Source organism: Pelophylax lessonae, assembly GCF_965119305.1.
Source record: "Pelophylax lessonae genome assembly, chromosome: 2".
NCBI lineage: Eukaryota > Metazoa > Chordata > Amphibia > Anura > Ranidae > Pelophylax > Pelophylax lessonae.
In genome coordinates, this window is record NC_138769.1 from 407,552,914 (window position 1) to 407,567,447 (window position 14,534).

At 43.1% G+C, this 14,534-nt stretch overlaps 1 protein-coding gene across 1 annotated transcript in view; it reads left to right on the forward strand.

Moving 5' to 3' along the window:
- The window catches only part of CASTOR2 (cytosolic arginine sensor for mTORC1 subunit 2), a 240,720-nt gene that overhangs the window by 224,149 nt on the left and 2,037 nt on the right, over nucleotides 1-14,534 (forward strand). The window contains exons 5-8 of the mRNA XM_082247044.1: nucleotides 6,642-6,765; nucleotides 7,725-7,835; nucleotides 9,431-9,513; nucleotides 11,620-11,714. Of these exons, the coding sequence (XP_082103170.1) occupies nucleotides 6,642-6,765; nucleotides 7,725-7,835; nucleotides 9,431-9,513; nucleotides 11,620-11,714 (413 nt within the window). The remainder of the gene's footprint in view (nucleotides 1-6,641; nucleotides 6,766-7,724; nucleotides 7,836-9,430; nucleotides 9,514-11,619; nucleotides 11,715-14,534) is intronic.

The following is a 14,534-nucleotide window of genomic DNA, read 5'->3' on the forward strand; positions in this document are numbered from 1 at the left end:
GTTCAAAGCACTTAATAGCTGCTTTGGATTGCTGGATTATGTGACTATGGAAAAGGAAAAATAACTGCTTGATGAGTAAGGCAGTGTACCTGGACTCATGTGTGCTTGCAGGTAATTCCCTTTACTGTTTTTCTTTTTCCCCCAGCCATGAGGAAAAACCTTTTCATCTGTTTATAAATGAATAGGAACTACCGCATTTATATTTCTCTATCGCTCATTGACAGACGTAGTCCTCGGTGATACAGCACCTTCGGGTTATGTTGCCTCCACAGGAGCAGGACTAGACAGGAAATTAAAATGCTCTGGCCACACCCTAGGGGCAGTCCCAGAGGGTATATCCTCTCTCTCTCTGCCTCAGCAAATCAGTTATTTTCTGTCTAGTTAGGAGTAAGGACCTAGATACCTTGCTGGGATCTTCGGTCCTGGCAAGATTTTTTTCTTAAAAAGATTTTTTAGACAGCTTTTTTCTCCAGTGTTCCTGTGAGATCTTCAAGCAAGAAAGCTGAACTGGGCGACGGGCTGGATGTTGAGATCCGGTGGTCACCCCAGTTCAGCCTACGAGCGCGTGCAGGCCATAGCTCCGCGCTGGGTCGGCCGCGACAAAGTCCCATTAAGGGACTGACCCCGCGAGTTAAACGTCTCGCTGAAACGCCAAAGACCATGAGTCACGGCGTCCGTATTGGTCGACAGCCCTCCCGCCCCGGTGGAGAGGGGTACTGTCAGGAGTTGGTGCCCGCCTGGTTCCGGTATGGTGAGTAGTATGTTCCCCCTTTTCCCCCTGACGGGTCTTGTGGTGAACGCGGGCCCCTCTCTGTATGGTAAGATAGTCCCCCTCTATCCTATAACATGGCACAGATCCCCCTACTTTGAGTGTGATTTTATGTGCAAAAAGCCAGGAGGCTTGGTTTGGGAGCTAACAATCTAATTGTATACATGTTTATAAGATTGTAATCAGTGGCAGTCTGGGAATCTTACTGTGATAAGAATAAGGTACCTACTAGTCAGAAGCCACGGACATGTAGACTGCCTTCCTAGTCAAATCTCCAGCTATAGCAGGCCTTCCGAACGGCCATGAGGTCCGCCAGGGCCGGTACCGCCAACCACGCCAAAAATCCCCATGCAGAGATAGTGTTGTGTGCCCTGCAGCACACCGCTATTCGATACAGGCCGCCGCCATTTTTTTTGCTGGATTGCACGAGCCGCCATTTTGGCGTAGCCTCGTGTCTCCAGCATGGGGGCGGCCATGTTTGAGGTGATCCAAACACCTCGTGGAGCTAGGGGAGGCGCCGGAAGGCGTGCAGAGGGGCGGAGCCGCCTCCTTTCTTCCTGGGCAGCCAGCCAAAAGACTTCCTGTTTGTCAAGACAGCGCTGTAACCTGTTGCAGTTAAACTCTGAGCATCAAGTGGTGAGCCTGGGGGTCTATCTCTCTCTCTCGATCGATAGGGATCCCTAGCAGGTAACACTAAGGGGCTTTTGTGGTGCTGGGGGTCTGTGAAAAAAAAAAAAAAAAAAATTTTTTATTTTTGAATTATATTATCCGGGAAGTTACTGGAATAATCATGGACCCTGCCACACAAATTCCCCCACCTGTTTCCCTCGAGGGGGCCACGGGACCCGCCGGTGCACAGAGTGTAGAGGCATTTACAGCAATTTTGGAGTCTATGGTGGCTCGGGTGGAGGCGGCCTGTCAGGGACGAGGGTCAAGGAAGCGACCCCCGCCTACCCCTATATTATCTGACACCTCTGACTCAGATTCAGAGATGGTCACTGCAGTTGCAGGTCCCTCTGCAAGGGCTGTTACCTCAGGTAAAGCTCCCTCAGACAGTGAGGAGGACGTTTCTTCTCCCGCTATAATTCAGGAAGAAGCATTGGTGGACGCACTAGTTGTGGCAGTGCAGGAAACCTTAAAACTTGAGGTTTTACCGGCAGAAGCAACTGATACAGAGATTCCTTTTGGTACTAACAAGCCCATCAAAACGGTGAAGGTTTTTCCTGTACCCAAGTGTTTTGGTAATAAGATTAAAGGAGAATGGGAACATTCTAAACGTACCTTTACTATTTCCAAGCGTATTGCTAGACGCTATCCGTTTGAGGAATCCATCATTAAGAAATGGACGGTACCACCAGTGGTGGATCCACCTATTTCCAGGCTGAATAAAGCCACGGTTATCCCAGTGGAGGACACTTCGTCCTTTAAGGATCCGGTGGATCGAAAGATGGAAGCGGAGTCCCGCACTATCTTCTCTCTGATAGGGTCAGCATTTAGACCAGTAATTGTTATTGGTCTAGTTTCCCAGACACTTACGGAATGGGCGAGATTGGTACGCCAAGACCTTAGGGGAAAACATATTCCCCAGGAAACATCTGATTTGATGGAACAGATTATACAAGGGCTACAGTTTATCTGTGACGCAGCCTTGGACACTACTCCCCTATTAGGGCATGCATCTATGTCAGCGGTAATCCTCAGACGTGTGCTGTGGTTAAAATGCTGGTCAGCTGACCTAGGTTCCAAAAAGACCTTGACGAATCTCCCCTTTCAGGGGAATCGTCTATTTGGGGCCACCCTAGATGAAATCATTAAGGATGCCACTGGGGGCAAGAGCATTTTTTTGCCACAGGCTGCTAAAGCTAAGGGACCTCGCAACAAGCGAGGACCTTTCTTTACCGCCCATAAAGGGTTCGCACGCCCGGCTGGAACAAGCGGGAAAGGCAAGACTCCTCCAGGAGGGTTCAAGAAAGGCTGGTCGGACAAACAGAGGACCAACTCAGCCAAACCCGAAGCAAAGGAGTACACAGCCTGAAGGTGCGCCCCCACCCGGTTTGAGGGTGGGGGGACGTTTTCACCGGTATTCAGGACATTAGATCGAGCATCAACTACTACTACCGGTGCGATTCTTCCCTTCCAACATTTAAGTACTACAGGGAGCGGTAGTCACCGTTCCCTGAATAGATCTTTCCTTTACCTTTTCCTAAGATTAGTCTCAATTCCCCACAGGAATCGGATCTGGTTGACCAGACAGGCCATGAAGCCTCTAGCCGGGTGACTTCGGTCCCTGAGGTTCAACCAGAAAAGATCACCCTTCCTGATAGCAATCAGGTATCTGATAAATGTGTGGGAACAGAAAACGACCAGACTTTCTCGGATGGTCGGGGCCAGATAGCTCTAGGGACGCCTGGTTCAGATCCAGTCAGCACCAGTGGTCCTAGAAATTCTAGGCTGGCCTCGTCAAGCCGGCCTGGCCGACTTGGACAGGCTAGTCGCAGACGTTCCGTGGGAACTTCGTCTCAGGGAGTGTCTGTGGTCTCAAGGACCAATTTACCATCGTGCTTTACAGTCGCTGGTTTTAATGGCCTGGCCATTGAGACCCAAGTACTGAAGGACAGATGTTTGTCAGCTTCAGTCATTCCTACCCTTATTAAAGCAAGGAAAGCGACTTCCAGCAAGGTCTATTATCACACATGGAAGACTTATATTGCGTGGTGCGAATCTTTAGGATTTCCTCCACGTACCTATTCGGTGACTCGAATATTGGCTTTTTTGCAACAAGGGGTTGAGCAGAAGCTAGCCTTGAGCACCATCAAGGGTCAAGTTTCAGCATTAGCAATCTTCTTTCAGAAACCTTTAGCTACCAAGTCCTTGGTGCGGAATTTCATCCAGGGGGTGCGGCACCTGGCTCCACCAGTCCGCGCGCCCTTACCGCCCTGGGATCTTAATTTGGTTTTGTCGGTTCTGCAGAAACCTCCCTTTGAAAACATCAGGGAGATTCCCTTGCTTACTTTATCCCAGAAGGTGGCCTTCTTGGTGGCTATCACTTCTGCTCGCAGGGTGTCAGAACTGGCTGCATTATCATGCCAGTCCCCATACCTAGTGATTCATAGGGATAAGGTAGTACTTCATCCTAAGCCATCCTTTCTTCCTAAGGTGGTTTCAGATTTTCATCTGAATGAAGATATTGTACTACCTTCCTTGTGTCCTCAGCCCAAGCATCATCGGGAACATGCGTTGCATTCCTTGGATGTGGTTCGGGCAATCAGAGTATACCTGAAAGCTACGGAATCATTCCGTAAGACGGATTCACTTTTTGTGATCACGGATGGCCCCAGAAAGGGTTTGCCTGCATCTGCCGCGACCATTGCCAAATGGATTAGACAGACGGTGGTACAGGCTTATTCTATTAAGGGTCAGAGTCCTCCGTTCCCTGTTAGGGCGCACTCCACTCGAGCGCTCAGTACTTCCTGGGCCTTTCGCCATCAGGCGTCAGTGGTCCAGGTATGTAAGGCAGCCACCTGGTCGTCGGTACATACCTTTACAAAATTCTATAAAATTGATGTGACGGCATCGGCGGATGCCTCATTTGGCCGCAAGGTTTTGCAGGCCGCAATTTGAGGAGACCGGTGGTCTACCTCGAGAGTTTTTTTCTGTTTGAAAAATTTCTTTTTTGTTGAGTCTCATCATTAAGGATGAGCATTGTAAACTTCTAGTTGGCACCGGTTGGGCCTTCTAGATTGGGATTTGATTTCCATTTTCCCACCCCTCATTTGTGATACTGCTCTGGGACGTCCCGAAGGTGCTGTATCACCGAGGACTACGTCTGTCAATGAGCGATAGAGAAAAATGGATTTTTGTAAAATCTTACCGTAAAATCCTTTTCTCTTAGCTCATTGACAGACGTAGTCCCCGCCCCTCTGTTTTGGAGTTGGGTTGGGTTAAAATTTCTAAAGACTGCTTTTGACATAACTGATTTGCTGAGGCAGAGAGAGAGAGGATATACCCTCTGGGACTGCCCCTAGGGTGTGGCCAGAGCATTTTAATTTCCTGTCTAGTCCTGCTCCTGTGGAGGCAACATAACCCGAAGGTGCTGTATCACCGAGGACTACGTCTGTCAATGAGCTAAGAGAAAAGGATTTTACGGTAAGATTTTACAAAAATCCATTTTTATTTAATGCAAATCTATAGATTAGGCCTCACCCAGGGGGCTTTTGGGTTGCTTCAGATCCCAGTGATTCTGCTAAGATGTCTTCCAAATCGCCCTGGAACTCGCAATGAAATGCTGGTTTGAAATCGTGCGAGTTCAGCCTCCAATGTGAATGTTCCATTAAAGCACAACTCCCTATTTTTATTTTGGATAGAGCAGGAAAGGATCGCCCTATTAGAAACACAGTGATAACAACTTTACAGAGATTCTAAGACCCTCAAAGCTCTATCCAAAACTACAAAATAAACATTTGAGGTTAGACTTTTTTGTCTTCTCTTATAAGTTTAAAAAAGAAATCAGTTCTAAGGCCCTGTTCACACCTGAGCGTTTTTCAGTTCATAAAACACTCATCTCTGAAGTCTCAAAACGCCCAACAAGCAAAATCCCATTCATTTCAATGGTCCATGTTCACATATGAGCGTTTTGTCGTCCTGAAGCAAAACACCTGAAGCTCAAAAAAGTACAGGAGCTTCTTTTTAGGGGGATTACAAGTGTTTTTGTTAGATGTCAATGCCTGCCTCCAAACACCGGCAAAAAAACGCCTGAAAACGCTCAGGTGTAAATGGAGCCTAAGATATGGAGGCTTTTATTGTTGACATATCTATATGAAAATGGCAGGATGGTGTGCTGATACAGTGGTTTTAACACTTTTTTGAGACGCTAACATAATAAACATGTATGTTGTGTTTTGATTTTTTTCTGACTTTTTTATCTTCATGCTTCTCCTGGACAGTGACTAAAGCCCGGAGTCAACAAGGGAACCTAGTATTATCAGGAGTTGAGCAGTGGCAAGCCCCACATTTTGTCAGTACAAGTTTAGTTTAAACTTGAAATGCCTAATTGTGGTGTTGTACACAGTACCACTTTTACATGCTGTATTTAATAGACATAGAACTACTGGTAGCAATGGTGTTTAATCATTTTCTCAGATCAGACATGCGATAGGTAAGTGACCATCACCGGCAATCATTAGGTGAAGCATTTTTCAACTGCATCACGCAGTATTTAATGCTTTCTCTGGTTTTTGTTCTGGCAGGAGTTCTGTAATTTGTTTTTGTAAAGGGACTTGTTCAGTAGGTAATTTTGGTCACAAGTCTTTAGTAAGGATACACTGACAGACATTTTTTGTTCAGGCTGTAAGCTGAATGAAAAAAAAAATCAGATTCCTGGGCTATTGTATTCTGACAGCCATTGGGAGTGGCTGTCAGAATACCCTAGGAACAACTGCATCTGTTTTGGATGCAGGCGCTGTTCAGCTGACAGTTTTCTACTTGGCTCCTTTGCTTTTTCAATCAAAAGATGTTGGGTGGGAGGGCCCAACAAGGCCACCCACAAAGCGAATTTCATTCAGTGTATGTCTGGATTAAATCTGCATTACGGCCTGCATCAATGGACTGGTTTTGTGTTGCTTTCAGGCACATTCAGTTTGAAATTGAGATGCTGCTGAGATCATTTGCAATTTGACAGGTGCATCTGACCTCCTCCTAAGCTGTAGCATCCTGTTTGAAGCTGCTTTTACATTCCCATTGACTTAAATGAGGAGAGAATTGTTTCTGATGCAAGAAAAGGCTGTTGATGCCGGCCCTTAGATATGAAGACTTTTAAATGCTTAGTGTTTTCTTTTTCTCCCTGTAATATATACTATTTGTTTTCTCCTTCCAGTTCAGAGGCCAGTTATTCATCCACTTTCAAGCCCCAGCAATATGTTCTGCGTTACCAGCCTGGATCCATATACACTTCCAACGGTGACTACACTCCTAATGGATGTTATGTTTTACTCCAATGGGTAGGTACCTGGAACAGAACAGAATGTGTTCTGTTTTTTTTCTGATGTGTTTGCTCTAAATAAGGAGGTTCTGGTCAGTTTAATTTTTAGTGCTAAAGAAGTAAGGTGTGTCTGCAAAGGTAATGTGCACAAATATGAAAGAAGGCAATAGCTTGACTTTATTTTTATTTTTTGCACAATTACTTTCAATTTGCCAGTGCAACACTCAAATTAAAGTGCATTTTCATCTTTGCAGTCAAATTTGAGAAACCCACACTGTTGGTTTGTGTTCCCATTCACATAGCATATCTAAAAATAATTGAATTCCTACTTTTTTTTTTTTGGAGCAGATTAATATATCAGAATCTATAAGCAGTTTCTATCCACCATAGCTTGCAATGTGCAATTTAGGGGACATATTGCTTTAAAAGTGCTATAACAATATACTACCCAAGAGGTATATACAATAGGTGTTATCCCAATTTTGGCTGTGTAAGACCCTTAAAGAAGTTGTGGTGGAAATGCATGCAGGGTCTCGTAATGTAAGTATAACCCCAACAGACTTTTCTGCAGCTGGTTTACAAACTAGATGACTTCTTTATTAGGTTATTAGGTTATGTGGAAAAAAGGCCACACATGCACAGTGTTCTCTGGCCTGCTCAGTGGAGAGAATGGAAGAGCCATCTGAGTTGTGGTAGGAGGTCATCCACTGAGCTGAGGTCTGTAGTGGGCACTATTTTTTTTTGTCGGGCAGTTAAGCCCCATCATTGTTAAACTATTGTTATGCTCTAATGTTCAGGTTCTAATTTTTCAAAGAAGCATCTCTAAAACCTTTGTTTTTCAATTTGAATACATAAGACCTGATGTCCGGATGTACACCAGAATTTTCCTTCTGTGTTGTGCATTATGCATGTTTTTATATGGACTTTTTTTGTCAACCATGAAGAAGCAGACTAAGTTATGCTGGTTTTATGTTGTAGAGTAAAAGATTCGGTGGTGGGCAGTGAAGAATCTGGTCATATCCGCTTCTTCTCTTTTTCCCTCATTGAGGGCTACATTTCCTTGGTGATGGATGTACAGACACAGCAGAGGTAAGGCTTGCTGAAGAGTTGTAGGCATCAGTACATGTTAGGACCTAAGATATTAGGCCGTTTCAGTGTTGGTAAGATTATTATATGTTGATTACTGTTGTAACAGATCCCCAATACTTGGACCACGTATTTCTGTCTTAGGTCCCCAGAATCTCAAGTGATGCAGGCCCCTCAATTCCCCCCCAAACATCAGCCTCCAGCTTGATGAAGGTTAAAACAAATGACCCTTTATTCACCAACTCAACCTTCAATATATATCCAGTAATTAACATACCTGGCCATCTGGACAGACACAGGTGAATGACATTGCAAAATTATCATAATTAATTCAACAAACAACAAGCCCAAAACATAGCCGAATACACATTCCTAGAAGTGTGAACACACTTAACCTCTAAACAGATAAAAGCAGGAGACATAGGCTCTCAGACAGCCCCTGTCCATATACAACACACCTTAGTAGAACTGTCAATACACATCCCCCCAGTATACCAAAGCTGAGTCTTATGTCATTAGCATCTGTTTAGTCTCTCATGGTGTGAAGTCCTTTGCAGCTTAGGCCCAAAGTCTGTGTCGCTTGGGGGCCTGAATTCAAAGTAACAGTACTCCAAGGGTCCCCCCGCATACACCCCCAACCAGAGCCGTGCTCCCCTACAAGCCAGGGCCATAGTCCATGGGCAGGAGGCTGGCCTCCACACTCCTCCAGTAGCCCGTGGCGAATGTTCCAGCAAATGGGCGTTCGTCACACTGTATCAATATTTTTTTAATTGAAAACCTTAAAGGACCACTACAAGTAAATCTTAAAGCTAAACTCCAGATAAACAATTAAATACACATATGAAATACATATTTGAAATCTGCCTTACCTGCCACAGGATGTTTATTTATGGTTATCCAGTCCAAAAGAATACACGGCTTTGCCTCCCAGTACAGCCCTGTTTGGCAGGGGAGGAGACGTGATCTTTCTCACGTCTCCTCAGGCTCTTTGAATGGTTTTATCGATATTTGCAGCCCGCCTATTGGCTCATCTTTCAAATGGTTGTGTCATTATCTGCACCACACCGATTGGCTCATCTTTGAATGGTTGTGTCAATATCTGCAGCACACCGATTGGCTCATCTTTGAATGGTTTTATCAATATTTGCAGCCCACCGGTTGGATCGTCTTTGAATGGTTGTGTCAATATTTGCAGCACACCAATTGACTCCTCTTTGAATGATTGTGTCAATATTTGCCAGGTGTAACATAAGCAAGCTTTCTTAATCGGGAGGCACATTAATCACACAAACCAACAGCAATCAAAACACAGGTCCTACTGATTAGCTACAGCTATCTAAATTCTTACTGGGTACTACAAGTTACAGGAGTTTGTACATTGATTGCCATTTGCCCTTCAGTAACAATAATATATATTAATAATTCCAGCTGTTTGCCAGCCAGTAATCTCAGTAACTTATGTAATTTTCATTTTGTTGGGGCTGCTTATGTAAATTGTGACTTGGTAGAGTATTGGCTTTGATAATAATTGATGGAGTATTTTGTTGTAAATAAAAGTATATCTTTTATGACCAAGTGATTGCCTTCCTTATGCTTAGGTTTCCTAATAATTTGCTGTTTACAAGTGCGTCGGGCGAGCTTTGGAAGATGGTTCGTATTGGCGGACAACCTCTTGGTTTTGGTATGTATTTAAAAGAAAAAAATCACTCCTGTCATTTGTTTATGGATATAAGAAAGTATTTGTTTGCTTACATATAGACCATTTGCTGTTTTACCTCGTCTTTAGCTACTATTGCCATTGCCTACAGAAATCTTTATGTGCCAAACCACCTGCAAAGTGCCCATAAATGCCAACATGGCTAACTGTAACAGACCTAATAATATCATTAGACCAACACATGTTATGAATAAAATGCCAGCAGTTTTGAGTTTAAATTGCACTGCATACATACAGACATATAGACTCCATAAAGAGAGATTTGCTAGCTGTTTTACCTAAATGGTTAGACCACCAAGAACTAGTAACAAAAGTAGAAGGAGTGTTGCCCTCTTGTTTAAAAGTGTTAGAAAAGGGTGTTAGAAAATGCTTAAGGTGATTTTTATTTGTTTCCTGGAAATAACCCTTAAAAGGTGCTGCAAACTGCATGTAGAAGCATGTCTAAGAATATGTTCTTGGTGAATATTCCTAGGTGCCTCCCAGGTCTTTAAAAATGTTAGCTTCAAGTTCTTACTTGAATGATATAGTTCTTCCATAAGATTGCTTTCTTCCTTCTGGTCAGTCAGGCAATTGCACAGCTTCTATTTTGCATTATTTCCTCCTTCATGCTTACTATACATTTTAGCTAATAGTCATACAGTGTCTGTAAATGTTTCCATACAGGTCACAAACTTGCTTGACCAGTCTTTTGATTTTAATTATGTGGGTTTTTCAATGAGGGGACCTTTTGAAAACATACTACACTTTTTACTACACTTTGTGCACTGGTGCGCAGTCATGTCGGAACAGGAAGGGGCCATCCCCAAACTGTTCCCACAAAGTTGGGAGCATGAAATTGTCCAAAATGTCTTGGTATGCTGATACCTTAAGAGTTCCCTTCACTGGAACTAAGGGGCCAAGCCCAACCCCTAAAAAACAACTCCACACCATAATCTCCTCTCCACCAAACGATTTGGACCAGTGCACAAAGCAAGGTCCATAAAGACATGGCTGAGCGAGTTTGGGGTGGAGGAACTTGACTGGCCTGCACAGATGAATTAGAGTGGAGACATCAACATCAGTGCCTGACCTGACAAATGCGCTTCTGGAAGAACGGTCAAACATTCCCGAAGATACACCCTTTAAACCTTGTGGACAGCCTTCCCAGAAGAGTTGAAGCTGGTATAGCTGCAAAGGGTGGGCCAACTCAATATTGTACCCTACGGACTAAGATTGGAATGTCATTAAAGTTCATGTGCATGTAAAGGCAGGCTTCCGAAAACTTTTGGTAATATAGCGTATATTGAAGTCTATTTAGAAGCGTAAAACAAAAAGTACTAAAATTCTTAAATCACAGCAGCTGAAAACAAAAAAATATATATATTTTATTTTACTGAAGACCTATTAGTCAGATGTTCTGAACTCTTTTTCCTATTGATTAAAGACAATTGTTTTACTGAGGAAGTGACATAGACAGAATTACTTCTGCTCTCCCAATTCTGAGTGGAACCTAAGGAGGTTCCTGAACTTGTACCCACACAGAAGAAAAGCATATACTGTAGATGAGCTGACATCAGATTAGTTAGGCACTGTATTAGCACACCGCACCCATTATGTTGTCTCTCATTTTGAGGCTCGTTACTAGTCAAGTGTACTTATAGATAGTATTTTAGCTTCTAAAAAAATTTAAAAGTAAACTATAATGGTGATACAGTCATATGTCTGTTTCCAGTGCCTGCCTCACCTAACTTCTACACATTACCCATAGAAATTTCCAGCTTCCCTTGTTCACTCCTAAATTGTCTCTAATAATGTCTTCCTCTTCTTTAGCTACACATCAGTATTTAATTCATGCTTTCTATCAGATGGTCCCTTATACTCCACTTCCCCTATTTTTGTGGCATTTTTAGGGTGGGTGTGCAGTACCTTTAACATAGAGTAATAGCCATGTCTAGATTTTATTTAAAAAAAAAAGGCAAACTATATTGAATTGAAGATCAGGTTTATAACTATTGCCTTTAAACATACACTTCTAAAATCTCCAACTTCCCCATTTCTGCATTGAATTGATGTGTACATTTTTGTTTTCAGATGAATGTGGGATTGTTGCCCAGATCTCAGAACCTTTAGCTGCTGCTGACATACCTGCCTATTATATCAGTACCTTTAAGTTTGACCATGCACTGGTGAGTTTTTTGTTAACTAAACACATGACGATGGTATATTGTAACCAGGGGAGGACTGGCAAGGGGGGCAGGGTGGCAATTGCCCCCCGGGCCACTCTGAAAAGTGGTAAAAACTGGTAAAAAGGCCTCACTCAGGGCTGGATTAATGTAGGGGCCAGACACTGTATACAGCTGCAAGTCCAAAACCAGGTGGGCATGGATGGTAAGCTGATTCGATGGTTCAATGGGCCACTTGACTAGACTTGCCCCCCAGACCTAAGGCTGCCTGCCCTCCCCTGATTGTAACAAATCTCTATGTCCCCTTTATAAAACGTAATTGGTTCTTGTTAAGTGATGTAAGTATGATCCCCCATTAAATCCCACTGACATCAGGTCAGTAAGGGCAATAAAGATTGTGCTGCAGTGGAATGCAAGCTTCCTAGGGTAAAAGGGGGTTGAGCATAACTTGACTAGACCCCAAAGTGAAATAATTAATATTTGCTGGATTCACTTCATTCCTGTTGTACATCTATCACTACAGTGTGTAACAGCAGAGTTAATTTAATAAAATAAAAATGGAAATCTACAGCTTAACGGGATGCAGCAGTCCCAGCTTGCAACCTGTGATCACTCTTTGTGCCATTCCTGTCGCTCTATCTTCAGATAATCCCTGGAAGCCCTAATTCTTCTAACATTCTCACCTGGAAGGTTTTTGGCTAACTTTTCAGTTGATGTATCGGGGCATAAAGCCTAGTGCATGTGCCTTACTGCAGCCTTAACTTGAAGGTGCCAACTTCCTGTGTTTGCTGGATATACTTTCTACAACTGCCTGCAGTAAACTGACTACTTAACATAACTTGTTGACTAGCCCTGCGGGCTGATCCTCCCAAGAAGTACCTCTTACTCTGATATGCATCCTGGGAGCCACAGAAGCTTCTCAAACAGGTTTCTTGAGCAAATCATTTTAATGTGTCTTATACCCAAACATAACCTTTAATTCACATAATTTATGGTGTAGTGGTTATCATACCTAGTATTTTGTATGTAATTAACTTTCAATCATTATATTCTATATAAAATGCCTGCAATATATGGTATAGCTGTTTTATACACTCCTATTTGATTTTGCTGCTGTGACTAACCTTTAGCCTGCTTCATCATTAAAAAAATGCAGCTGTGTGGTTTAGCCACAAACCTCGACAACTGTTATCTTCCTGTCATTCAGAAACTTCTTTTTTATAAGGTCAGTAGAATAAAACAGAACTTCCAATGCTCGCATCTGGAATTATAGAGTGCTGATGCTGAGTTCCTAACGTGTTAAAGCCTCAGAGAGTCTGACACTTTCAGAAAGCACAAACTTGCTGACAGTCATGAAGTGCATCCCCAGAGGTGCCTGCACATACAGTACCTACAGCAGCTTTCCTTTTTCTTATATAAAGTTAGTTTTTAATGACTTTTTTTTTATTGTACACAATACAGACATGAATGGACAATAAACCATGCACATACTACATTCGTTCACTGTATGTGTGTTACAAGGGGCATGTCAGGAATAAAATAATGCATTCTCTTCCATTGACCAAAAAAGGACCAGAGTAAACATAATATCACCTAGTGTCAATTGGTGTGAAATGTTAGGGTGAAGTGACAAGGCTGAGGCCTGGGATGTCATAAGAAGGAGTAAGCAAAAGAGAAGAATTACAGAGAACGAACAGAGCTAGGTTACAGAAAAGGGACAGGGGAAAGAGGTGAGGTAGGTGGATGTTGGGAAGGAGAAAGGGAAAAGGAACCTCCACTCAGGGCCTTCCCCATTTCAAGACTCTGCTGATCTGTAGTAAAAGAAAAAAAGATCGAGTAATTGTCAGTATCCAAGATATGTCTGAAGGCACCTAGAGTGTAAGTAATAAATGCATTTTCTCCAAACCATCACATTTTGATAGGTGTCTTGAAGGAGAGTAGTGAGCTCCTCCATCATTATAAGTTAGTTGAGTTCTACAGTCCACAAGGCAAGTGATGGGGGAGTTGGGATCTGTAATATTTTGGAAACATGTATTTCCTTGCCTATAAGAAAAACCTTTAAATGCTCTGACATGCAGTGACAATGAAATAGATCCTGATATGATGGATAGAAGGGCGGTCTTGCTTGTTGATAGATCTATTAATGTCTAAACCACTGGCAACATAAGTGAGTACACCCCTAAGTGAAAATGTCCAAATTGGGCCCAATAGCCATTTTCCCTCACCGGTTTCATGTGATTCATTAGTGTTACAAGGTCTCAGGTGTAAATGGGGAGCAGGTGTGTTAAATTTGGTGTTATCACTCTCACTCTCTCATACTGGTCACTTGAAGATCAACATGGCAAATAATGGCAAAGAACTCTCTGAGGATCTGAAAAAAAGAATTGTTGCTCTACATAAAGATGGCCTAGGCTAGAAGATTGCCAAGACCCTGAAACTGAGCAACAGCACAGTGATCAAGACCATACAGCGGTTTAACAGGACAGGTTCCACTCAGAACAGGCCTCGCCATGGTCGACCAAAGATGTTGAGTGCACATGCTCAACATCATATCTAGAGGTTGTCTTTGGGAAATACACATATGAGTGCTGCCAGCATTGCTGCAGAGGTTGAAGGGGTGGGGGGTCAGCCTGTCAGTGCTCAGACCTTACAACACACTGCATAAAATTGGTCTGCATTGCATGGCTGTCGTCCCAGAAGGAAGCCTCTTCTAAAGATGATGCACAAGAAAGCCTGCAAACAGTTTGCTAAAGACAAGCAGACTAAGGACATGGATTACTGGAACGATGTCCTGTGGTCTGATGAGACCAAGATAAACTTATT